The sequence below is a fragment of the Thalassophryne amazonica genome, chromosome 4 (assembly GCF_902500255.1).
Source record: "Thalassophryne amazonica chromosome 4, fThaAma1.1, whole genome shotgun sequence".
In the NCBI taxonomy this organism is placed as follows: domain Eukaryota; kingdom Metazoa; phylum Chordata; class Actinopteri; order Batrachoidiformes; family Batrachoididae; genus Thalassophryne; species Thalassophryne amazonica.
Genome location: NC_047106.1, coordinates 129,569,383 through 129,595,362, shown reverse-complemented (window position 1 = coordinate 129,595,362; position 25,980 = coordinate 129,569,383). Strand labels below are relative to the sequence as shown.

The window sequence follows — 25,980 nt, the reverse complement described above, 5'->3', positions numbered from 1 at the left end:
CAGGACTGTGGTTCTTTTTCTCAAACAGGAAGGAGGACGTGTCTGCCGCAAAACGTAAGTGCTACAGCCATGCGTATAGGAGGACACACTGTGCAACACACCCAGACACATACCCTGATGCAGCTTTATCACTTTATCACGATGCACCCGACATATTTGTCTCATAGACACGTGTCAATATCTGGACTGAGCTGAGTGTGTTATGCCTGCAAAGACCTGTGTGTCTGACTAGGTTGAGCTCTCTGAGCTGTGGCTGGAGCCGGACTGTTGGTGCAGCTCTGGCCTGAATTGCAGAGGTGTTCTGATCAAGTGGGAAAAGATTATATTTATATCATCATTATATCAGCACACTTTGCATCTTTGGATCACACACGCTGTTGTGTACAAAATATTCTGCAGCTCTGAATGCAGATTTTAAAAATAAGTAAATAAATCATCAAAATGTCTGTTTTGGGGTGTATGATGCTCTTCACAAGGGCTGTTTTCCAAATTTTAGCAACAGAGCTGTTTGTCTCATTTTCTTTTTACTCCTTCCTCCTCTCAATCAGTTTTTATCTCCAGCCTCATTGTGCCAGCTGCTGAGATTGGCACCTCTGTGGCACAGAGACTGTATCACTGTGACACTCCAAAATAAACCAGTCATCACATTCTGGAGTTGTGGGAATCACCAATATTTTGAACATGTTCAGGATAAGGTCTGGTTTGTGTGGGGCGCACATCTGAAAAATTTTGTTGTGAGCATGTGACAGGGTGGTTGTACCCTCTTGTGTTATTATTCCACCCACTTTGTGCAGCGCACTGGTTTCACTCACAACAAAACAGCCCCAAAACCTGATTCTTCCACCACAATGCTTTGCAGTTGGTACTATGTTCTTGTGATCGAATGCCTCAACGTTTCTCCTCCACACATACCTGGTGAAAAACTGGTCACTGTGGCCGAACAACTCAATCTTTGGCTGATTTGACCATAAAGCGTTCCTCCAGAATGATTCACTTTGTCCATATGGCTTCAAGGCCTTGACTTTGGAGCAGGAGATACTTTTTTTAGATGGCAACCTCTCAATTCATGGTTATGTAAAATTCATTTGACTGAGTGACACTGTTGTTCGAGGTGCTTCCAGCTCGTGGTAGTTCAGTGCCTTTGTGGTTCCTCAGGTGTTCCTGACCATTGGGTTTTCTCACAGACTTGGTGGGCATTTAAACACTAACAGTCCACTGGGTTTATCCTCACTTCATTCCAAAATGAAGTGAGGATAAACAGATGACAGATTTTTTTTTTTTTACTGATCCTGAAATGATTTCAATCTGGATTTCACTTAAACGCCACCTCACCCTGCTCAGCGTGCCGCTCTCGTTGGAGCAACATCTTTGCTATTTTGGCATCGTGGGATAGCTCCCAGGACTACTTTCACCTGACCCAGCGCTGAATTTGTCGACGAGAAGATGCTGCTGGATGAGTGTGATTATATTGAGTTACGATCATTTAGGTGTAAAAACACAGGCGATACACAAGGTCTTGTGCCAAATATACTCCTGATGTTTTTGTTACCCATGAAAACACACTGTCATCGTAAATACAGCATTATTTGGGAACTACTTTTTGCGCAGGAATTTATCAAGCATGTCGGCCGAGGGTGCGCGCTAACACAGAATATACGAAAACTGTATAGTAGTTCAGCCAAAACGAGAGCGTCCACTTTAAGCTCGCCATAAGATAAGCTCGTGGCGCTCGTGAGAGTATGACGCCTCCTGTGAGTATTTTGTCAACTGTGTTCCTGGTGGGATTCTAATAGCAGACTCCTCACTCTCAAGGCCAATGCTCTACCAGGTCAACTAAAGCGGACACCCCCCACCCCCCGAAGTCAATCTAACAATATTTTTATGACATTATGTTTTCACCCCGTTTGTTTGTTTGTTTGTGAGCAGCCTGTAACCCACAATTTTTCATATATCATTATGAAATCTTTACTGAAGATTCATATCCTGATAGGCAAGAACTGATTCAATTTTCAAGGGCATAGGTCAAAGGTCAAAATCAGAAAAACTCTTGGAGAAATCCCTATCCTTCAACATTGAATGAATTTTCAAATATTCATAACTCTGTCAAAAAAGATCTCATTTATTTCATATGTGAGAGTGTTATGTAGGATGGTGTCCTTTATCAACTGACAAAATTTGATCCGTATCTAATCCAGATTACAGATTTGTGGCCATTTAAATTTACCGTTGAAAACCCCATCAATATATATTAAAAGCCAAGAGGCCTCTGTGTACATGCGTGCATGTGTGTAAGAATATGTGCATGCATGTACCGTCAAGCATGGAGAAACTGGTGAGGACTGACATTTTCCATTTGGTATGCTTATGTATTTTGGGAAAAGGGCGAACCTCCCCAAAGCGGAACATCGATAGGACAATTTTTTTGGAGAAACTATGGATATTACATAACAACAGTGAACAATGAATGTTGATAATTACATTCTGGACTCACATACCATTTAAAATTATTATAGAAGCTGCATAATTTACTACCATCCCTGAAAAATGTCAGATACCTATTTTCCGTATTGGATCCCCACAGGCAATGTACTAGTGTAATGTATATTTTACATTATAACTTAATCAAACGTTCCCCAATCATTCTATTGCAGATTTAGCAGGCATGTGATTTTAACATTGAAAAGCCCTTTTGATAGCTATTTTGTATTATATTTTAGCTTGTGAAAAGCCACTTCTAACAGGACTTTGACCTTGAAAATTTGTCTGCTTGTAAACAGCCTGTAACCCACAATTTTTCATATATATCATTATGAATTTTTTACAGAGGATTCATAGGGAAAATAGGGAAGAACTGATTCAGTTTTCAAGGTCATAGGTCAAAGGTCAAAGTCAGGAAAAATGTTGGAAAAATCCTTATCCTTTAACATTGAAGAAATTTTTAAAAATACATAACTCTGTCATAACAGATAAAATTTCTTCCATATTTCAGAGAGTTATGTAGGATGGTATCCTTTATCGATCTGGATCTGATCCGGTGTCACAGAACGAACGACCCCCTAAAAATCCCCCAGATGAAGCGGTTGACAGATTAACACTTCATTTCCGCTTCAAACTGCACTCCAGTCATCATCTATCTCAGCGACATATCTGAAGCTTTTGTACAACAATCATTTCCACATAAATTCAGCATTATTTCATCAGAAAAGACGAAAGAAGTGATCAGAGCTCTGCGGCTAAATGAGCTGCTAGCTGATGCCTTCTCCGTGCGTCGGACATTTCAAAGGGTCATGGATTTTTGCCTCGTTTCTGCTTAAAACTGACTTTAGAATGATTTAAGAGGTTTTACCTTTATCATCTGATGGTTAATAATCCCATTAATCCATTTGATTGCTTTGTGTGAAGAGACTCCACCTCAGACGTGCTGCTGTGGTCCGAAATGACGCATGCGCATATGCAAAAGGCAGACTGAATTTTAGGGGCGGACCGTTCGGTCTGCAACAACGGATTACAGATTTTGTGGCCATTTCAATTTAACATTGAAAACCCCATTTAATGTGTATTTTACATTATATCTTAGAGAGAATACTGAGAGACCTTATGTCAAAAACTGATTTATGGCCCTGTCAGCCAATCAGAATCGACTACGTCACTAAGCCCCGCCCCCCTCATGACATCACAGCCAATCAGAATCGATTATGTCACTATGTCCTGCCCCATAAGCCCCGCCCCTAACCCCTCCCCTACTCCCGCCCCCTTATGACATCACAGCCAATCAGAATTGATTACGTCACTATGGCCCGCCCCTAAGCCCCGCCCCTAACCACACCCCTAGCCCCGCCTCCAAGCCCCACCCCTGGCTCCTCCCCTAACCCTGCCCCCAAGCTCCACCCCTAACCCCGCCCCTAGCACCTCCCCTAACCCTGCCCCAAGCTCCGCCTCCAAGCCCTACCTCCCCTCCCACCCGGGTCTAATATTTTAATGTAATTTGATTTCATGAATTAAAGAATGATTAAAAATACCTAGATCTTTTTTAATGTATTAAAGAATTAACTAATTCTGAAATAATTAAACATAAATCAGTGTCTAATATTTAATACCCCTTTAATATTTTTTTAATTCTTAAATTAAAGCACGTCCTTTTATGGTTTTAATGCCTCAATTAAAGAAGGATTAAAAAAATACCTGTATCTTTTACACAATTATGGGAGGTTTTCTTCAATTTACTGATTAAACACGAATATTTTAATACCCCTTTAATATTTTTTTAATTCTTAAATTAATGCGTCTCCTTTTCTGTTTTTTAATTCTTAAATTAAAGAAGGGTTAAAAATAACCGTCTCTCGGCTGTAACAGCTGTAAGTCTTTGCAGCAAGATGGTCAAATACCCACACATAGAGCTCCTCACGGAAACATGACCCCACGGCTGTAATACCTGTTGCAGACGCTAGCTGTGTGCGTGTGTGTGTGTGTGTGTGTGTGTGACCTGCGCAGCGGGGGTGTCACGCCGGATGGTCTTTTATAACATAGTAGAGAAGCTTGAATCTTTGGTTGAAGCTTGAATGTTTTATTACACCCGATTTCCTGATGACGGGGTCGTTCGCTGGGCTTGTTTGAAGATGGAAAAACAAAGCTTATTCTTAGTCACGATAGATGCAGTTTCTTTTAAGATATTACCCGGTCGATCAGGGACTGCGGGACACCCGCTGATCGGAGATGCCGCCCAAGGTGATGAAGGCGGAAAAAACAAAGTTTCTTCTCTGTCACTCCTGGCAAGGTGGCTGGGTGTCAGGCCAGATGGTATTTTTAGAGCAAAAGGTGCCAGTAAGTGTTTTTCACAAAAACCTCGTTTGAAAAACAATTTACCCTTTTCAACAATATTATAGGAAAGAACACAGGCTGTATAAGGTTTAGAGTATGTGGTTTATTACATTCATTAAAGTCACACACAGAGAAAAAGCAATTGTTCATGTTTATTAAACACAGCATACGTGAAGGAAAACATTAAGAAAAAAGGTATTTGTTCCACTTACATGAAGAAAAAAAGTATACGTTCATGTTTATTAAACACAGCATACGTTAAGAAAAAAGGTATTTGTGCCAGTTACCTGAAGAAAAAAGCATATGTTCATGGTTATTAAACACAAATTTGTTCCACTTACATGAAGAAAAAAAGCATACGTCCATGTTTATTAAAGGGTAACCATCAGGCTGTCGCGGTAAATTAGCTGATAGATGATTATTGTGTCTCCAGCTGCGTATAATAAACTCAAGTCTGCTCAAAGCCACTTTTTTAAGGCAACAAGTTCGCATATTTTTTTTGTAAAGTCAACTTATTATATTTTACACATTTTGGGATTCAAACATCAAATCCTTATCTCAACACTTCACGGTAACGTTCACATGCCAGCAGCTTGGATGTTAAGTCCTAAATCTAAACATTTTCTTTGCTCACTTGTATCGCTGCAAGTTCCTGCTTTACCACCTCATTCTGACCAAGAAACATCTGAAGTGGGTTAAAAAATAACTGAAACTGTTCTTGAAAGCAGCTTTCTCCTGGTTAGTTTTTAATACACCCTGAAGACATCAAGATTCTCTGATCAGATTTCTTGGGAGACTTTCCAAAAGGGAGACATCTATTGTTTTAATATGAAAATCAGCCGTCAGCATTTTATGTCAAGTGTTCCCTGAAAATCACAGATAACTGAATGACGGAGAACTGAAGCAACAACTTTGAAGTTTCAAATAAAACAGGGTTCATCAGCATTTTCTGGTTTATCAGAATCTGAATCAGAACAGAATACATGGAATTTGACTTTGGTTTGAGCCGCACTCTCTCTGTACACTGTAAATGCATGCTAACATACAAACGAATTAAGTTAACCAGACGCAGTTTTCAAGCTGTAGCTTCAAGAAAATTAAGTTGACCTGAATATGATGAATGAACAAAACTATTTTGAGAATTAAGCCGTCACTTGCTGGATGCTCACAGTAAATACATTACTGTAATTTAATTTTTTCAGTACAGCAAAATAAACAAGTTACTGTAATCTAGATTTGATTTTTTCAGTACAGCAAAATAAACAAGTTACTGTAATCTAGATTAAATTTTTTCAGTACAGCAAAATAAACAAGTTACTGTAATCTAGATTTAATTTTTTCAGTACAGCAAAATAAACAAGTTACTGTAATCTAGATTTAATTTTTTCAGTACAGCAAAATAAACAAGTTACTGTAATCTAGATTAAATTTTTTCAGTACAGCAAAATAAACAAGTTACTGTAATCTAGATTTCATTTTTTCAGTACAGCAAAATAAACAAGTTACTGTAATCTAGATTTGATTTTTTCAGTACAGCAAAATAAACAAGTTACAGCCTGTGTTCTTTCCTATAATATTGTTGAAAAGGGTAAATTGTTTTTCAAACGAGGTTTTTGTGAAAAACACTTACTGGCACCTTTTGCTCTAAAAATACCATCTGGCCTGACACCCAGCCACCCTGCCAGGAGTGACGGAGAAGAAACTTTGTTTTTTCCGCCTTCATCACCTCGGGCGGCATCTCCGATCAGCGGGTGACCCGCAGTCCCTGATCGACCGGGTAATATCTTAAAAGAAACTATCGTGACTAAGAATAAGCTTTGTTTTTCCGTCTTCAAACAAGTCCAGCGAACGACCCCGTCATCAGGAAACCGGGTGTAATAAAACATTCAAGCTTAAACCAAAGATTCAAGCTTCTCTACTATGTTATAAAAGACCATCCGGCGTGACACCCCCGCTGCGCAGGTCACACACACACACACGCACACAGCTAGCGTCTGCAACAGGTATTACAGCCGTGGGGTCATGTTTCCGTGAGGAGCTCTATGCGTGGGTATTTAACCGTCTTGCTGCAAAGACTTACAGCCGTTACAGCCGAGAGATGGTTATTTTTAACCCTTCTTTAATTTAAGAATTAAAAAACAGAAAAGGAGACGCATTAATTTAAGAATTAAAAAATATTAAAGGGGTATTAAAATATTCGTGTTTAATCAGTAAATTGAAGAAAACCTCCCATAATTGTGTAAAAGATATGGGTATTTTTTAAATCCTTCTTTAATTGAGGAATTAAAAACCATAAAAGGACGTGCTTTAATTTAAGAATTAAAAAAATATTAAAGGGGTATTAAAATATTCATGTTTAATCAGTAAATTGAAGAAAACCTCCCATAATTGTGTAAAAGATACGGGTATTTTTTAAATCCTTCTTTAATTGAGGAATTAAAAACCATAAAAGGACGTGCTTTAATTTAAGAATTAAAAAAATATTAAAGGGGTATTAAAATATTCATGTTTAATCAGTAAATTGAAGAAAACCTCCCATAATTGTGTAAAAGATACGGGTATTTTTTAAATCCTTCTTTAATTGAGGAATTAAAAACCATAAAAGGACGTGCTTTAATTTAAGAATTAAAAAAATATTAAAGGGGTATTAAAATATTCGTGTTTAATCAGTAAATTGAAGAAAACCTCCCATAATTGTGTAAAAGATACAGGTATTTTTTTAATCCTTCTTTAATTAAAGGGGTATTAAATATTAGACACTGATTTATGTTTAATTATTTCAGAATTAGTTAATTCTTTAATACATTAAAAAAGATCTAGGTATTTTTTTAATTGTTCTTTAATTCATGAAATAAAATGACATTAAAATATTAGACCCGGGTGGGAGGGGAGGTAGGGCTTGGAGGCGGAGCTTGGGGCGGGGTTAGGGGAGGTGCTAGGGGCGGGGTTAGGGGTGGAGCTTGGGGCAGGGTTGGGGGAGGAGCCAGGGGCTGGGCTTGGAGGCGGGACTAGGGGAGGGGCTAAGGGCATGGTTAGGACATAGTGACGTAATCAATTCTGATTGGCTGTGATGTCATAAGGGGGCGGGAGTAGGGGAGGGCTTAGGGGGCGGGACATAGTGACGCAATTGATTCTGATTGGCTGTGATGTCATGAGGGGGCGGGGCTTAGTGACGTAGTCGATTCTGATTGGCTGACAGGGCCATAAATAATTTTTTGACATAAGGTCTCTCAGTATTCTCTCTTATCTTAATCAAACATGCCCCAGTCACTCTCTGGTCTTCAGGATAGCGTATCTTTTTTTAGCATTTACAGTACTTCAGTCTCAAGAGCAAGATTAGACACTCAGAGCTGTTTCATGTTTAAACAGTCTAAAAGGACAAGAAGGTCATACGAAACACCGCCAATATTTATGCTCACCCACAAAGTAGGTGGTCTGATCAAAAAAGCGCTATGTTGTATATTAATACATCTAGATGGAATACTGGGAAATAAAAGCTGACATTCAAAACAGTCTCATTTTCATATTCTGATCTCAAATGCATTCATTGTGGAGTGAAACCAAATGAGTTGGTTTCGTCATTCTAATTTGTTTGGAGGGAAATGTATTTGTACCAGCCTGAGAACAGAAGTTTCATACTGACTGCTGCTAGTTTGTTTACTAGAAATCTTTTGTAACCTGACACTTTTGTCTTTCTAAAATCGAGTGCCAATTTTTGTATGTAACTTTCAGTTATTTGTATTGGCACATCCAGCAAACAGACTGGATATTTTTTAATAACTGCCTATGTGCGTAACTAAGAAACTCCTTGCCCAGTAGAACTGGTTACCTCGACAGTGAAACGCGGGTATCCATCGGCACAGAAGTGTCTTCCCTGTCAAGAAGCCAGTCACCCTCTTCATGGTCTTGGGTTTTCTCTGCCAACTCAGGCGACTGGTCTAAATCCATTATATTTGCTGTGAATAGATGATTCTTGATCCTGAACGGAGGATCCGGAACAAGGTTTGTTTCCTCTCGTAGTGAGTCAGCTGTGATGAGCGCCGGCTGTACAGGTGTAGAATAGCAGGTCAGGTGCTGCACCAAAGTGGTAACGGTAGGTGTGTTTTGTCTTGCTTCAGCTCCTCCCTCTGTCCAGAGTGCTAATGTGTTGTTGAGCAGGGTGGCGTAATAACAGCTGAAAGAGATCTGGAACAACCGGAAGAGGAACATCTTCAGAAATGGATTATATTTCCTCCAATCCTAATGTGTTCCACGTACATTTGTACTACATTTGGAGGCTTATGTGCACGGCACATGCACGAATCAGTCGGGCGGGTGGAAGTGCAGTCTGAGTGTTCAGACGGCTGTCCTCGGCACTTCTTATTCCCCTCCAGATGTGGCACGAATCCTGGCTTTTTTGACATTCTGCCTGATTCAGCTTGGCTCGTTCTCATTTGTAGTAAGTGTGATGGGGGTCTTACACAGAGCAGACTGATAAGCTGGGTTGAAGATAGGGCCCAAAGGTTTTGGCGTCTGATCCATGTCTGCTTTTAAATGTAAATCAGTCATCTCTTCACTAAACTGAACCAAAATGTCCTCCAGTTTTTGAGTCATCGTGTCGGCAGATGGGGAAATCACATAACCTGTGACAGTTAAAGAAGATAATAATAGAACAGACCGTGAACACAAGCTGGGTTCTCGGGCAAACCAGCTGTGTCTGTCAGTCTGAGGTCATGCTTTGTGTTGGTAATTACAGACAGCCTGGAGACACCCAGCTCACCTCGCCACTTCCTGCTTTGTTGTCTCAACTTCTTCTTTCTGTGCCCGTTAACTCCCACCTGTTTCATGGATTCTGAATGTGCTACGGTTTAACTTACTCCAGCTTGTTGCAATCATTTTGTCTTATGGACATTAGTATTTGTCTTTCAGAGACAAGAGTTGTCCTTTGTGTCTATGTGTTGTTCTTTGAGTTTTAATGAAAACGCCTCAGACATCATGCTTTGTTCTTTGACACTTTTCAACTACATTCCTGCTGACGCTCAGTTCAGTCTGCCAGCATAAAGTCACACACACACACACACACACACACACACACACACACACACACACACACACACACACACACACACACACACACACACACACACACACACACACACACCAGTCACAGTAATCACAATAGTGCACAATGCACAAAATGCACCCTACAGAAAAGATACTTTATAATCAGTTTCTTATTAATTCAAACTTATTTTGTACAATCTTGAAATTGATGCTATGACGTTATGATGACAAGTGACAGAAAACATTTGCAAAATCTTCTTTTAAAATAATTATTTATTTACACAAATATAAACAATACAGGCTAATAAAACAAACAGAACATAAAACAGAACAATGGCTTGAGAAAAGGCATTAAAATAACATTTGAAAACGCTGTGACTAAAAAAATGAACACCTTTGCTCCACCTTGCTGAATCATGTTCTGGTTTAAATGTATCCAGCTGAGTCACTTGTTGCTGAATGGAGGGTTCAGAAACAGCATTCAGTGGGGATTTGAATCTTTTTGGTCTCCCCCTCCATCTGCTCCTGTACATACGGACGCACACACATAAAACACATGGATGATTTGAAAATCTATGCCAACACAAAAAAGGGACTCAGTCAGCTCGTGGAAACTGTCTGTAAGTTCTCCAAAGACATTGGTATGGAATTTGGACTGGATAAATGCTCAAAATGCACAATCAAAAAAGGTAAAAAGACAAAAAACGAAAACATACAGTTGGATGAAGGGAGCTACATTGAAGATCTGGCTGTAGACACCACATACAAATATTTGGGAATTGAACAAAATACTACAATCTAGCACAATAAAGTGAGAATGAAAACAACACAAAAATACCTTGTTGTTGTCCATTCAGCTGCTCCAGTTTTTTTGTTTGGGGTCGCCACAGCGGATACAGCCAGATCCACACAGGTATTTCGCACAATTTTTACGCCCTTACTCCCTTCCTGATGCAACTCCAGTGTTACCTGGAGAAACACACACAACCGCTTAAAAAAGATGTGCAAAACAGAGTTGACACCAAAGAACAAGATCACAGCCATAAACCAGTTTGCAATACCAGTAGTGACCTATGGGTTTGGCATCATAGACTGGTCCACAGCGTGAGCTTAATAAGTTTAACACAAAAACCATGAAGATGCTCACCCTCCACAAAGTCACATACAGAAATCAGTGCATGGATAGAATATATCTCCCTCACAGAGAAGGCGGTCTGGGTCTCACTGAAATCAACCAGGCCTACAGAGCATCGATAATAAGTATTGGACAGTACTTAAAGAGCTCTGAAGAAGAAATCATGAAAAAGGTAGCACAACACCACTAGAAGACCTTATCTGAACAGACCTCAGTCACCAAACTGGCAAAAAAACTTTGGCGGAGAACTTCTACAAGAGAGAGAAAGCAACAGTCTGACGCCTGCAACAAAACTTGCAAGACAGACCAGAGAACAAAACAGCAAAAGAGAAGGAAAACATTGAGTGGAAAAATGGAAACAGCACAAAAGAGCCGGATGATTCCAAGAAGAACTCGAAAAAAAAATACATTGACAAAGTTGGATCAATGCAGCGGCTGAAAAATGGAGAACTTGGTTTTGATGGAGAAAGAATTCTGATTGGAGCACAAGATCAGGGACTTCTAACAAATGGCTTCAAAAACTGGCAGGGATCTCAAAAAATGATAAATGCCGATTCTGTCATACTGCTGTTGAGAGTGTAAACCATCTAACATCAGCATGCTAGATTCTCATGGCAAGCGGACATTATACATCCCTACACAACAAGATCTGTCAATATCTCCACTGGAAAGTATGCAAGGAACTGGAGATGGAAGTCAAAGAAAATGTCTGGGAGCACGAGCCAGCACCAGTCTCATCCAACGGAAAAGTAACTGTCTTCTATGACAAAGAGATCCCAGCAAGAAGACATATCGAAGGATTTGCAATCAAACCTGATATTGTCATCTGGAACAAGCAAGAGAAAACAGCCAAAATCATTGATGTGACAGTCCCCAATGACTACAGCCTGAATCGAGCTGAAAGGGGAAAGATCACGAAATACAAAGACCTGAAAAATTACCTACGAACAACATGGTCATTGAAAAACATTGATATCATCCCAGTTCTGGTGGGGGCAACAGGCCTGATGAAGAAGAACCTGAAGAAATACCTTGACGCAATCCCCGGTCAACCAAGCGCACATGAGGTGCAGTTGTCTGCAATTAAGGGAACGATCACCATCTTGAAGAGAGCCCTATGATACAATGCCAGCTCTGGTTAGGATAACTTATAGAGCCTAGAATGCAACTTTAGACCTCAGGTCTGGGGCCCACTGCATTCTATTAAAAATACATCAAAGACAAATAAAAAACAAAGATAAAACTAAATCGACTTGAAGAAAAGGCCCACATGAGACAATGTTCACATCACTGGCTGAAATCTTTAAGCATTTTTCTTTTTTTTGCAAAAACAATGTCGGACTCCGTAGTTTTCTCTGGGCCCCTCCCCAATCAGACCGGGAGTGACATGTTTAGCCGCATGTTCTCCTTGAATTGCTGGCTGTCTGAGTGGTGTCCAAAAAATGAGGTGGGCTTCATAGATAATTGGCAAAGCTTCTGGGGAAAACCTGGTCTTGTTAGGAGAGACGGCATCCATCCCACTTTGGATGGAGCAGCTCTCATTTCTAGAAATCTGGCCAATTTTCTTAAATCCTCCAAACCGTGACTATCCAGGGTTGGGACCAGGAAGCAGAGTTGTAGTCTTACACACCTCTCTGCAGCTTCTCTCCCCCTGCCATCCCCTCATTACCCCATCCCCGTAGAGACGGTGCCTGCTCCCAGACTACCAATAACCAGCAAAAATCTATTTAAGCATAAAAATTCAAAAAGAAAAAATAATATAGCACCTTCAACTGCACCACAGACTAAAACAGTTAAATGTGGTCTATTAAACATTAGGTCTCTCTCTTCTAAGTCCCTGTTGGTAAATGATATAATAATTGATCAACATATTGATTTATTCTGCCTAACAGAAACCTGGTTACAGCAGGATGAATATGTTAGTTTAAATGAGTCAACACCCCCGAGTCACACTAACTGTCAGAATGCTCGTAGCACGGGCCGGGGCGGTGGATTAGCAGCAATCTTCCATTCCAGCTTATTAATTAATCAAAAACCCAGACAGAGCTTTAATTCATTTGAAAGCTTGTCTCTTAGTCTTGTCCATCCAAATTGGAAGTCCCAAAAACCAGTTTTATTTGTTATTATCTATCGTCCACCTGGTCGTTACTGTGAGTTTCTCTGTGAATTTTCAGACCTTTTGTCTGACTTAGTGCTTAGCTCAGATAAGATAATTATAGTGGGCGATTTTAACATCCACACAGATGCTGAGAATGACAGCCTCAACACTGCATTTAATCTATTATTAGACTCTATTGGCTTTGCTCAAAAAGTAAATGAGTCCACCCACCACTTTAATCATATCTTAGATCTTGTTCTGACTTATGGTATGGAAATAGAAGACTTAACAGTATTCCCTGAAAACTCCCTTCTGTCTGATCATTTCTTAATAACATTTACATTTACTCTGATGGACTACCCAGCAGTGGGGAATAAGTTTCATTACACTAGAAGTCTTTCAGAAAGCGCTGTAACTAGGCTTAAGGATATGATTCCTTCTTTATGTTCTCTAATGCCATATAACAACACAGTGCAGAGTAGCTACCTAAACTCTGTAAGGGAGATAGAGTATCTCGTCAATAGTTTTACATCCTCATTGAAGACAACTTTGGATGCTGTAGCTCCTCTGAAAAAGAGAGCTTTAAATCAGAAGTGTCTGACTCCGTGGTATAACTCTCAAACTCGTAGCTTAAAGCAGATAACCCGTAAGTTGGAGAGGAAATGGCGTCTCACTAATTTAGAAGATCTTCACTTAGCCTGGAAAAAGAGTCTGTTGCTCTATAAAAAAGCCCTCCGTAAAGCTAGGACATCTTTCTACTCATCACTAATTGAAGAAAATAAGAACAACCCCAGGTTTCTTTTCAGCACTGTAGCCAGGCTGACAAAGAGTCAGAGCTCTATTGAGCTGAGTATTCCATTAACTTTAACTAGTAATGACTTCATGACTTTCTTTGCTAACAAAATTTTAACTATTAGAGAAAAAATTACTCATAACCATCCCAAAGACGTATCGTTATCTTTGGCTGCTTTCAGTGATGCCGGTATTTGGTTAGACTCTTTCTCTCCGATTGTTCTGTCTGAGTTATTTTCATTAGTTACTTCATCCAAACCATCAACATGTTTATTAGACCCCATTCCTACCAGGCTGCTCAAGGAAGCTCTACCATTATTTAATGCTTCGATCTTAAATATGATCAATCTATCTTTGTTAGTTGGCTATGTACCACAGGCTTTTAAGGTGGCAGTAATTAAACCATTACTTAAAAAGCCATCACTTGACCCAGCTATCTTAGCTAATTATAGGCCAATCTCCAACCTTCCTTTTCTCTCAAAAATTCTTGAAAGGGTAGTTGTAAAACAGCTAACTGATCATCTGCAGAGGAATGGTCTATTTGAAGAGTTTCAGTCAGGTTTTAGAATTCATCATAGTACAGAAACAGCATTAGTGAAGGTTACAAATGATCTTCTTATGGCCTCGGACAGTGGACTCATCTCTGTGCTTGTTCTGTTAGACCTCAGTGCTGCTTTTGATACTGTTGACCATAAAATTTTATTACAGAGATTAGAGCATGCCATAGGTATTAAAGGCACTGCGCTGCGGTGGTTTGAATCATATTTGTCTACTAGATTACAATTTGTTCATTTAAATGGGGAATCTTCTTCACAGACTAAAGTTAATTATGGAGTTCCACAAGGTTCTGTGCTAGGACCAATTTTATTCACTTTATATATGCTTCCCTTAGGCAGTATTATTAGACGGTATTGCTTAAATTTTCATTGTTACGCAGATGATACCCAGCTTTATCTATCCATGAAGCCAGAGGACACACACCAATTAGCTAAACTGCAGGATTGTCTTACAGACATAAAGACATGGATGACCTCTAATTTCCTGCTTTTAAACTCAGATAAAACTGAAGTTATTGTACTTGGCCCCACAAATCTTAGAAACATGGTGTCTAACCAGATCCTTACTCTGGATGGCATTACCCTGACCTCTAGTAATACTGTGAGAAATCTTGGAGTCATTTTTGATCAGGATATGTCATTCAAAGCGCATATTAAACAAATATGTAGGACTGCTTTTTTGCATTTACGCAATATCTCTAAAATCAGAAAGGTCTTGTCTCAGAGTGATGCTGAAAAACTAATTCATGCATTTATTTCCTCTAGGCTGGACTATTGTAATTCATTATTATCAGGTTGTCCTAAAAGTTCCCTAAAAAGCCTTCAGTTAATTCAAAATGCTGCAGCTAGAGTACTGACGGGGACTAGAAGGAGAGAGCATATCTCACCCATATTGGCCTCTCTTCATTGGCTTCCTGTTAATTCTAGAATAGAATTTAAAATTCTTCTTCTTACTTATAAGGTTTTGAATAATCAGGTCCCATCTTATCTTAGGGACCTCGTAGTACCATATCACCCCAATAGAGCGCTTCGCTCTCAGACTGCAGGCTTACTTGTAGTTCCTAGGGTTTGTAAGAGTAGAATGGGAGGCAGAGCCTTCAGCTTTCAGGCTCCTCTCCTGTGGAACCAGCTCCCAATTCAGATCAGGGAGACAGACACCCTCTCTACTTTTAAGATTAGGCTTAAAACTTTCCTTTTGCTAAAGCTTATAGTTAGGGCTGGATCAGGTGACCCTGAACCATCCCTTAGTTATGCTGCTATAGATGTAGACTGCTGGGGGGTTCCCATGATGCACTGTTTCTTTCTCTTTTTGCTCTGTATGCACCACTCTGCATTTAATCATTAGTGATCGATCTCTGCTCCCCTCCACAGCATGTCTTTTTCCTGGTTCTCTCCCTCAGCCCCAACCAGTCCCAGCAGAAGACTGCCCCTCCCTGAGCCTGGTTCTGCTGGAGGTTTCTTCCTGTTAAAAGGGAGTTTTTCCTTCCCACTATAGCCAAGTGCTTGCTCACAGGGGGTCGTTTTGACCGTTGGGGTTTTACATCATTATTGTATGGCCTTGCCTTACAATATAAAGCGCCTTGGGGCAACTGTTTGTTGTGATTTGGCGCTATATAAAAAAAATTGATTGATTGATTGATTGATTTTTTTGCATTTCAGCTTCTGGGGGGAGCTCCAACCCCCAGACCCCCCTAATTACAGGCCTCTTAACCCCCCACCACTTGAAGCATTTTTTAAAATGTAGATGTAAATTAATATTCAAAGTTTTCAGCTAGTTGACAGTAGGGCTGTACAATATGGCCAAATTATCGCTCGATTGGCACTTAGAAAATGTGTGGCCATTCACACTATGAGCACGCAAACAGTCAGCAGACGATCACTTTCGAGATGGATGTGAAATTTGTCTAAGTGACCCCACGAGTGTGATGTTGCAAAAAGCAACACCCATGTGGTGCATGTGTCTTGCACAACACACACGCTCCCCCCAACACATCTGGCATCCGGGGAGGAGCACACTTGCGTAAAATACTTATATGTATGTACAGATCTGATCACATGGGGACTGGACAGGCAGGTCTGAGTGCACACAGCACGGGGAGGGGCCTGTCAGCTGGTCACAGCACACTGACAGCTGAATGACGGCTCAGTGCACACATTACAAACACAGAAACCACCGCCAGGACAGGTATATATATATATATATGAGGTCTGTTGTGTGGGCCGCTGAAGAGGAGGTACTGCTGGCCCACCACCACTAGAGGGCGCCCTGCCTGGAGTGCGGGCTCCAGGCACCAGAGGGCGCTGCCGCCTTACAGGAGCAGCCAGGATGACAGCTGTCACCCATCACCGGAGACAGCTGATCCCAATCAATACGGAGGTATATCAGCAGGACGGCATCTCCACCTCATTTGCCGAGATATCGCCTAACCAAAGAGGTAACAATCTCTGCCCATACATACAAATTAACCATTGTTGTAATTCTTGTTGAGCATTTGTAGGACAGCTGACTACTGAACACATTCGGATAAGTACTCACCTTCCTACACTCCTGTATCATTGTTAACGAGAGGTGGAGGTGGACTCTCCACCCTCCGTGTTGCTGGGTGTAGCCGCATCCACACCTGACTGTTTTTGTTCCTTGCCAGCAGTACCGGATCCGACGAGCGGAGGCAGTGGCCACCTGGGGATTCGGGACTTGGCGGCTCCAGTATTCCCGGGGTTCGGTGGCAGAGGAAATCGGGGTGGTTCCGGTTCGACTTGGACAGACGTCTCCTATCGTCGAGCCTGCCCACACGACACCGTTGTTATTGGACTTAGTCGCAATATTGTAATCGGCTGTGTTGTTGTGCCTGTTTTCACAACAGTAAAAACAGTGTTATTTGATTCCTCCATTGTCCGTTCATTTGCGCCCCCTGTTGTGGGTCCGTGTTCCTACACTTTCACAACAGGATATCTCGGCCTTCAGGGTTAAATCCTCATACAGGATCGTGACTGGGAGTCGTGTAGCAATGTGGGTGTGTCCCACGTGAATGTCTCGGCCCACCCCTAGCCCAGTCTCTAGGGGCGGGCGTTGGTGTTGTAACCGCTCGGGGGACACGGGCTCTGAGGGGAATCTGTTGGACTGCAGATGGGCCAGGGAGATAGGGCTCCCTCTGGTGGCACTTACCTCGCCTGTGCAGGTTCGAGCACTAGATGGCTCCCTGCTCCCTCCGATCACACATAAGACACCACCTGTAACGTTGGTGGTGTCAGGAAACCACCGGGAGGTGATCGAGTTTTTTGTGACTCAGGCCACTTCCCGTGTGGTTTTAGGCTTTCCCTGGATGTTGAAGCACAATCCCCGGATTGATTGGCCCTCCGGGGTAGTGGTTCAGTGGAGCGAGACCTGCCATCGGGTGTGTCTAGGTTCCTCGGTTCCTCCCGGCTCCCAAGCTAAGGAGGAGGTCAGAGTCCCGCCCAATCTGGGGACGGTGCCGGTGGAGTACCACGACCTTGTCGACGTGTTCAGCAAGGATCTGGCGCTCACACTCCCCCCCCACCGTCCGTACGATTGTGCCATCGATTTGGTTCCAGGCAGTGGGTTCCCGTCCAGTAGACTGTACAACCTCTCACGGCCTGAGCGCGAATCAATGGAGACCTACATCCGGGACTCGTTAGCTGCCGGGTTGATCCGAAATTCCACCTCCCCGATGGGCGCAGGTTTCTTTTTCGTGGGTAAAAAAGATGGCGGACTTCGTCCATGCATCGATTATAGGGGGCTGAACGAAATCACGGTTCGCAACCGATACCCGTTACCCCTGTTGGATTCGGTGTTCACGCCCCTGCATGGAGCCAAGATTTTTACCAAGCTTGATCTTAGAAACGCGTATCATCTGGTTCGGATCCGGAAGGGAGACGAGTGGAAGACGGCATTCAACACCCCCTTAGGTCACTTTGAGTACCTGGTCATGCCGTTCGGCCTCACAAATGCCCCCGCGACGTTCCAAGCCTTGGTTAACGACGTATTGCGGGACTTCCTGCACCGGTTCGTCTTCGTATATCTAGACGATATACTCATCTTTTCTCCGGATCCTGAGACTCATGTCCGGCATGTACGTCAGGTCCTGCAGCGGTTGTTAGAGAACCGGCTGTTTGTGAAGGGCGAGAAGTGTGAGTTCCACCACACTTCTTTGTCCTTCCTGGGGTTCATCATCTCCTCCAACTCCGTCGCTCCTGATCCGGCCAAGGTTGCGGCGGTGAGAGACTGGCCCCAACCAACAAGCCGTAGGAAGTTGCAACAGTTCCTAGGCTTTGCTAATTTCTACAGGAGGTTCATTAAGGGCTACAGTCAGGTAGTTAGCCCCCTGACAGCCCTGACCTCACCAAAGTTCCCTTCACCTGGTCGGATCGGTGCGATGCCGCGTTTAAGGAGTTGAAACGGCGCTTCTCGTCTGCACCCGTTCTGGTGCAGCCCGATCCTAGTCGCCAGTTAGTGGTTGAAGTGGACGCCTCGGACTCAGGGATAGGAGCCGTGCTGTCCCAGAGCGGCAAGACCGATAAGGTCCTTCACCCGTGTGCCTATTTTTCCCGCAGGTTGACCCCAGCCGAACGGAACTATGACGTCGGCAATCGAGAGCTCATTGCGGTGAAAGAGGCTCTTGAGGAGTGGAGACATCTGTTGGAGGGAACGTCCGTGCCATTCACGGTTTTCACTGACCACCGGAACCTGGAGTATATCAGGACCACCAAGCAACTGAACCCCAGGCAAGCCCGCTGGTCACTGTTCTTCGGCCGTTTTGACTTCCGGATCACCTACCGTCCCGGGACCAAAAACCAAAGATCGGATGCCTTGTCCCGGGTACACGAAGATGAGGTCAAAACGGAGCCGTCGGATCCCCCGGAACCCATCATCCCGGAGTCCGCTATCGTGGCCGCCCTCACCTGGGATGTGGAGAAAACCGTCCGGGAGGCCCTGACACGAGACCCGGACCCCGGAACCGGACCGAAGAACAAACTCTACGTCCCACCAGAAGCCAGGGCTGCAGTTCTGGACTTCTGTCACGGTTCTAAGCTCTCCTGTCACCCTGGGGTGCGAAGAACCGTGGCAGTCGTCCGGCAGCGCTTCTGGTGGGTGTCCCTGGAGGCCGACGTCCGGGGTTACATCCAGGCCTGTACCACCTGTGCCAGGGGCAAGGCGGATCACCGTAAGACACCGGGATTGCTACAGCCGCTGCCCGTGCCTCATCGCCCCTGGTCCCACATCGGCCTGGATTTTGTCACGGGTCTCCCGCCGTCCCAGGGAAACACTGTCGTCCTCACGATAGTGGACCGATTCTCCAAGGCGGCCCACTTCGTGGCCCTCCAGAAGCTCCCAACGGCCCAGGAGACAGCGGACCTCCTAGTCCACCACGTCGTCCGTCTGCATGGGATACCATCAGACATCATCTCCGATCGCGGTCCCCAGTTCTCCTCGCATGTTTGGAGGAGCTTTTGCCGGGAACTGGGGGCCACGTCAGTCTCTCGTCCGGGTACCACCCCCAGACCAACGGACAAGCAGAACGGGCAAACCAGGAGATGGAGCAAACCTGCGCTGTGTGACAGCCGCGCACACCGACGGCCTGGAGTACCCACCTGGCCTGGATCGAGTACCGCACAACAGTCCAAGTGTCGTCGCCACCGGCCTCTCCCCCTTTGAGGTGTGTTGGGGTATCAACCCCCGTGTTTCCCGGTGGTTGAGGGGGAGGTCTGTGTGCCCTCGTCCAGGCCCACCTACGGAAGTGCCGTCGGGGTGTGGCGTGCCGCCCGTTCTCTTTGTTGACGGCCCGGACGAGGGGCTAGAACCATGCAGACCGCGCGGGCCCCGGCTCCCACGTATCGTCCAGGGCAGGAGGTCTGGTTGTCCACCAAAGACATTCCCCTTCAAGTGGACTCCCCGAAACTGCAAGAACGATACTCGGCCCCTACAAAATACTCAAGGTCATCAATCCCGCCGCAGTGAAGCTCCGGCTTCCGGCCTCACTGCAGATTCACACCGGTATTCCATGTGTCAAGGATTAATACCCCATCACACCTCACCCCTCTGCCTCTGGTCCGGCGCCACCACCTCCTGCCCGATCAGCGCGAGGGCCGCTTGGACCGTTGCGCCGGCTCCTCAACGTCCGACGAATGGGCCGGGGTTTTCAGTATCTGGTGGACTGGGAGGGGTACGGCCCCGAAGAACGCTCCTGGGTGAAGAAGGGCTTCATCCTGGACCCGGCCCTCCTGGCCGACTTCTACCGTCGCCACCCTGACAAACCCGGTCGTGCGCCAGGAGGCGCCCGTTGAGGGGGGGGTCCTGTTGTGTGGGCCGCTGAAGAGGAGGTACTGCTGGCCCACCACCACTAGAGGGCGCCCTGCCTGGAGTGCGGGCTCCAGGCACCAGATGGGCTGCTGCCGCCTTAACAGGGAGCATCCAGGATGACAGCTGTCACCCATCACCGGAGGACAGCTGATCCCAATCAATACGGAGGTATATCAGCAGGACGGCATCTCCACCTCATTTGCCGAGATATCGCCTAACCAAAGAGGTAACAATCTCTGCCCATACATACAAACTAACCATTGTTGTAATTCTTGTTGAGCATTTGTAGGACAGCTGACTACTGAACACATTCAGATAAGTACTCACCTTCCTACACTCCTGTATCATTGTTAACGAGAGGTGGAGGTGGACTCTCCACCCTCCGTGTTGCTGGTGTAGCCGCATCCACACCTGACTGTTTTTGGTTCCTTGCCAGCAGTACCGGATCCGACGAGCGGAGGCAGTGGCCACCTGGGGATTCGGGACTTGGCGGCTCCAGTATTCCCGGGGTTCGGTGGCAGAGGAAATCGGGGTGGTTCCGGTTCGACTTGGACAGACGTCTCCTATCGTCGAGCCTGCCCACACGACACCGTTGTTATTGGACTTAGTCGCAATATTGTAATCGGCTGTGTTGTTGTGCCTGTTTTCACAACAGTAAAAACAGTGTTATTTAATTCCTCCATTGTCCGTTCATTTGCGCCTCCTGTTGTGGGTCCGTGTTCCTACACTTTCACAACAAGGTCTGTGAGAAAAGAATCCGACCTTTTTATTTTATGCAAAAAATATATGGATTTGATTCATATGTTTTTACGTCAGCCAAGCTTGAACCTTCGTGCGCATGCATGAGTTTTTTCACGCCTGTCGGTTGCGTCATTTGCCTGTGGGCAGGCTTTGAGTGAGCACTGGTCCACCCCTCTCGTCGTTGTTTCATTGCGAGGAAATAGCGGAATGATTTGAGCTTTTTTTCCATCAGAATTTTTTCAGAAAATGTTAGAGACATGCAGCTGGAAACCATTCGAAAAATTTATCTGGCTTTTGGTGAAAATTTTACGGGCTTCACAGAGAATAAGGAGTGTTACTATAGCTTTAAGGACTGCCCACAATGGCGCACGGCGCACCGCGCTCAGAGCCACCATCAAGAGGCGGAAACTACCACATCATTTCTAAACGGATCACTGTGTGGAGCTGGGACCGTCGTGTGCAATTTCTCTGGTTATCACAAGAGCTGGACATCAGCCATTTTCCGGCAGATTTCACTTTTAACAAGAGATTTTGTCATGGAAAGAAGCGAGGAGGCTTCGCGCGTCACGACGGAGCCACTGATGGAGCGAGATAAAGAACACCTCCGTTTCGGAGTGTTAAAGGACAAGTAGGGACAAACCCAGCTCTCCACAATTTCTCTTATACTCACTCGACTGGTAAGCACTGAAAGCCGAGATAGGCATGTCCCAACTTGTCCCCTGGCACTCCGAAACGAAGGTGTTCTTTGTCTCGCTCCGTCAGCGGCTCCGTCGTGACGCGCGAAGCCTCCGCGCAGCTTTCCATGACAAAATGTCTTGTTAAAAGTGAAATCTGCCGGAAAATGGCTGATGTCCAGCTCTTGTGATAACCAGAGAAATTGCACACGATGGTCCCGGCTCCACACAGTGATCCGTTTAGAAATGATGTGGCGGTTTCTGCCTCTCGATGGCGGCTCGGAGTGCGGCTCGCCGCGCACCATTGTGGGCAGTCCTTAAAGCTGTAGTAACACTCCTTATTCTCTGTGAAACCCGTAAAATTTTCACCGAAAGCCAGATAAATTTTTCGAATGGTTTCCAGCTGCCTGTCTCTAACAGTTTCTGAAAAAATTCTGATGGAAAAAAGCCCAAATCATTCCGCCATTTCCTCGCAATGAAACAACGACGAGAGGGGTGGAGCAGTGCTCACTCAAAGCCTGCCCACAGGCAAATGACGCAACCGACAGGCGTGAAAAAACTCACGCATGCGCACGAAGGTTCAAGCTTGGCTGACGTAAAAACATATGAATCAAATCCATATTTTTTTTTGCATAAATAAAAAAGTCGGATTCTTTTCTCACAGACCTTGTGTGTATATATATATATATATATATATATATATATATATATATATATATATATATATATATATATATATATATACAGTGAGGAAAATAAGTATTTGAAGTATACTACATACGAAAAAAATAAGTATTTGCAAGTTCTCCCACTTAGAAATCATGGAGGGGTCTGAAATTTTCATCTTAGGTGCATGTCCACTGTGAGAGACATAATCTAAAAAAAAAAAATCCGGAAATCACAATGTATGATTTTTAATTAATTTATTTGTATGTTACTGCTGCAAATAAGTATTTGAACACCTGTGAAAATCAATGTTAATATTTGGTACAGTAGCCTTTGTTTGCAATTACAGAGGTCAAACGTTTGCTGTAGTTTTTCACCAGGTTTGCACACTGCAGCAGGGATTTTGGTCCACTCTTCCATACAGATCTTCTCCAAATCTTTCAGGTTTGGAGTTTCAGCTCCCTCCAAAGATTTTCTATTGAATTCAGGTCTGGAGACTGGCCAGGCCACTCCAGGACCTTGAAATGCTTCTTACGGAGCCCCTCCTTAGTTGCCCTGGCTGTGTGTTTGGGGTCATTGTCATGCTGGAAGACCCAGCCATGACCCATCTTCAATGCTCTTACTGAGGGAAGGAGGTTGTTTGCCAAAATCTCGCAATACATGACCCCATCCATCCTCCCTTCAATACAGTGCAGTCGTCCTGTCCCCTTTGCAGAAGAGCACCCCCAGTGTATGATGTTTCCACTCCCATGCTTCACGGTTGGGATGGTTTTCTTGGGGTTGTTCTCATCCTCTAAACATGGTAAGTGGAGTTGATTCCAAAAAGCTCTATTCTGGTCTCATCTGACCACATGAACTTCTCCCATGCCTCCTCTGGATCATCCAGATGGTCACTGGTGAACTTCAAACGGGCCTGGACATGTGCTGGCTTGAGCAGGGGGACCTTGCTGCCCTGCAGGATTTTAAACCATGACAGCATCATGTGTTACTAATGTAATCTTTGTGACTGTGGTCCCAGCTCTCTTCAGGTCATTGACCAGGTCCTTCTGTGTAGTTCTGAGCTTTATCAGAATCATCCTTACCCCACAAAGTGAGATCTTGCATGGAATCCCAGGCCGAGGGAGATTGACTGTCATCTTGTGTTTCTTCCACTTTCTAATAAATAATCATAACAGTTGTCTTCTACCAAGCTGCTTGCCTGTTGTCCTGTAGTCCATCCCAGCCTTGTGCAGGTCTACAGTTTTGTCCCTGGTGTCCTTAGACAGCTCTTTGGTCTTGGCTATGGTGGACAGGTTGGAGTGTGATTGATTGTGTGTGTCTTTTATACAGGTAACAAGTTCAAACAGGTGCACTTAATACAGGTAAAGAGTGCAGAATAACAGGGCTTCTTAAAGAAAAATTAACAGGTCTGTGAGAGCTACAATTCTTGCTGGTTGATAGGGGTCAAATACTTATTTGCAGCAGTAACATACAAATAAATTATTAAAAAAATCATACATTGTGATTTCCAGATTTTTTTTTTTTTTTTTTTTTTTTTTTTTTAGATTGTCTCTCACAGTGGACATGCACCTAAGATGAACATTTCAGACCCCTCCATGATTTCTAAGTGGGAGAACTTGCAAAATCGCAATACTTATTTTCCTCACTGTGTATATATACGAGGTCTGTTAGAAAAGTATCTGACCTTATTATTTTTTTAAAAAAAACATATGGATTTGAATGGATTCTGGTTGCTTTCCAGTCGTGTGAATATTCGATTGTGATTGTGCATGAGCTGTACATGCCCAAACATGGCCTGGAAGGCTTCATCACGGCGTTTCTTTGCGCCATGCAGCTCTGCCGCGACGCGCGGAACTCCTCCGCACGTCTGTCTTAATGTGCCGAAAAAGTGCTGATGTCCACGTCTTTTCACAATTCCTGTGCTAGTCAGATGACATACCGGATCAAGACAGCGTCCAGTTTAAAAATGAATGGCACATTTCACTGTTACAGGAGTTTTTGTCATGGAAAGAGAAGCGGCTCCTCCGCGCGTCGCGGCGGAGCTGCATGGCGCAAAGAAACACCGTGATGAAGCCTTCCAGGACGTTTGGGCATGTCCAGCTCATGCACAATCACAATCGGATATTCACACGACTGGAAAGCAACCGGAATCCATCTGAAATCCACCTGAAAGCCGTCCTGTGAGACCAATACCGAGGTGGTTTTGTGCCGCGTAATGAACGGCTCCGTGGCGCGTCCCTCTGCTTCTTTTTCCATTTTTCCACATCTTCTGCCTTTTTGTGAGAGTCAGACGAGGACCCAGATCAACAAAGCTTTCACGTTGGAAATGATCTGGTTGTTCCACTGGGGTGTGAGCCTGTCGATGGGGGCTGGGAGCGCACCGCACTCTCAGGAGTTGTGGGCAGTCCTTAAAGCGGCAGTAACACTCCGTCATCTGTTTAATCCCCATAAAATCGTCCCTGAAAGCCATATTAATTTTTCGAACGGTGTCCACCTGGAGGTCTCTCACAGTTTCTGGAAAAAAATTGATGCAGCAAAGCTCCAAATCGTTCAGACATTTATTCGCAATAAAAATCCGACGAGAGGGTGGACCACACCTCACTCAAAGCCTGCTCACAGGCGAATGACGCAACCGACAGGCGTGAAAAAACTCACGCATGCGCATGAGGGTTCAAGCTTGTCTGACGCAATCACACGTGATTCAAATCCATATGGTTTTTAAAAAAATAATGTTGGATACTTTTCTAATAGACCTCGTGTATATATATATATATATAAACAAATTAAAATGTGTGAAATGCCAAGCATTCCAATACTTTTGAGTACAGTTGAGAAATACTCCGCGACTTGTGCATGTATAAGTGAAATGTATCATCCTGGTATCACTCAGAGAGCAAAATTAAGAGGTTATTTTAATCAACAGCTGCCTGCTCATTTAAAAATCACTGGAGACAATCATATATAGGAAAACCCGAATTAAAGGAAAAATGCCACTTTTAACAACCTAGACCTCATTTCTGGCATAAAATAAGGTCGTTTACTCAACAATATAACTTTGGCGTTATTATTAATCCATGGTTCAAACGACATATTGTGGCAAATATTTTTTTTCTTCTACTAATGTGGATTTGAATTTT

At 43.9% G+C, this 25,980-nt stretch overlaps 1 protein-coding gene across 1 annotated transcript in view; it reads right to left on the bottom strand.

Annotated features, from left to right (window-relative positions):
- The window catches only part of LOC117508732 (transient receptor potential cation channel subfamily V member 1-like), a 53,360-nt gene extending 44,478 nt beyond the window's left edge, over positions 1-8,882 (bottom strand). The window contains 1 exon segment of the mRNA XM_034168552.1: positions 8,648-8,882. Within this exon segment, the coding sequence (XP_034024443.1) occupies positions 8,648-8,766 (119 nt within the window). The 5' untranslated portion in view covers positions 8,767-8,882.
- Between the last annotated feature and the right edge of the window lie 17,098 nt (positions 8,883-25,980).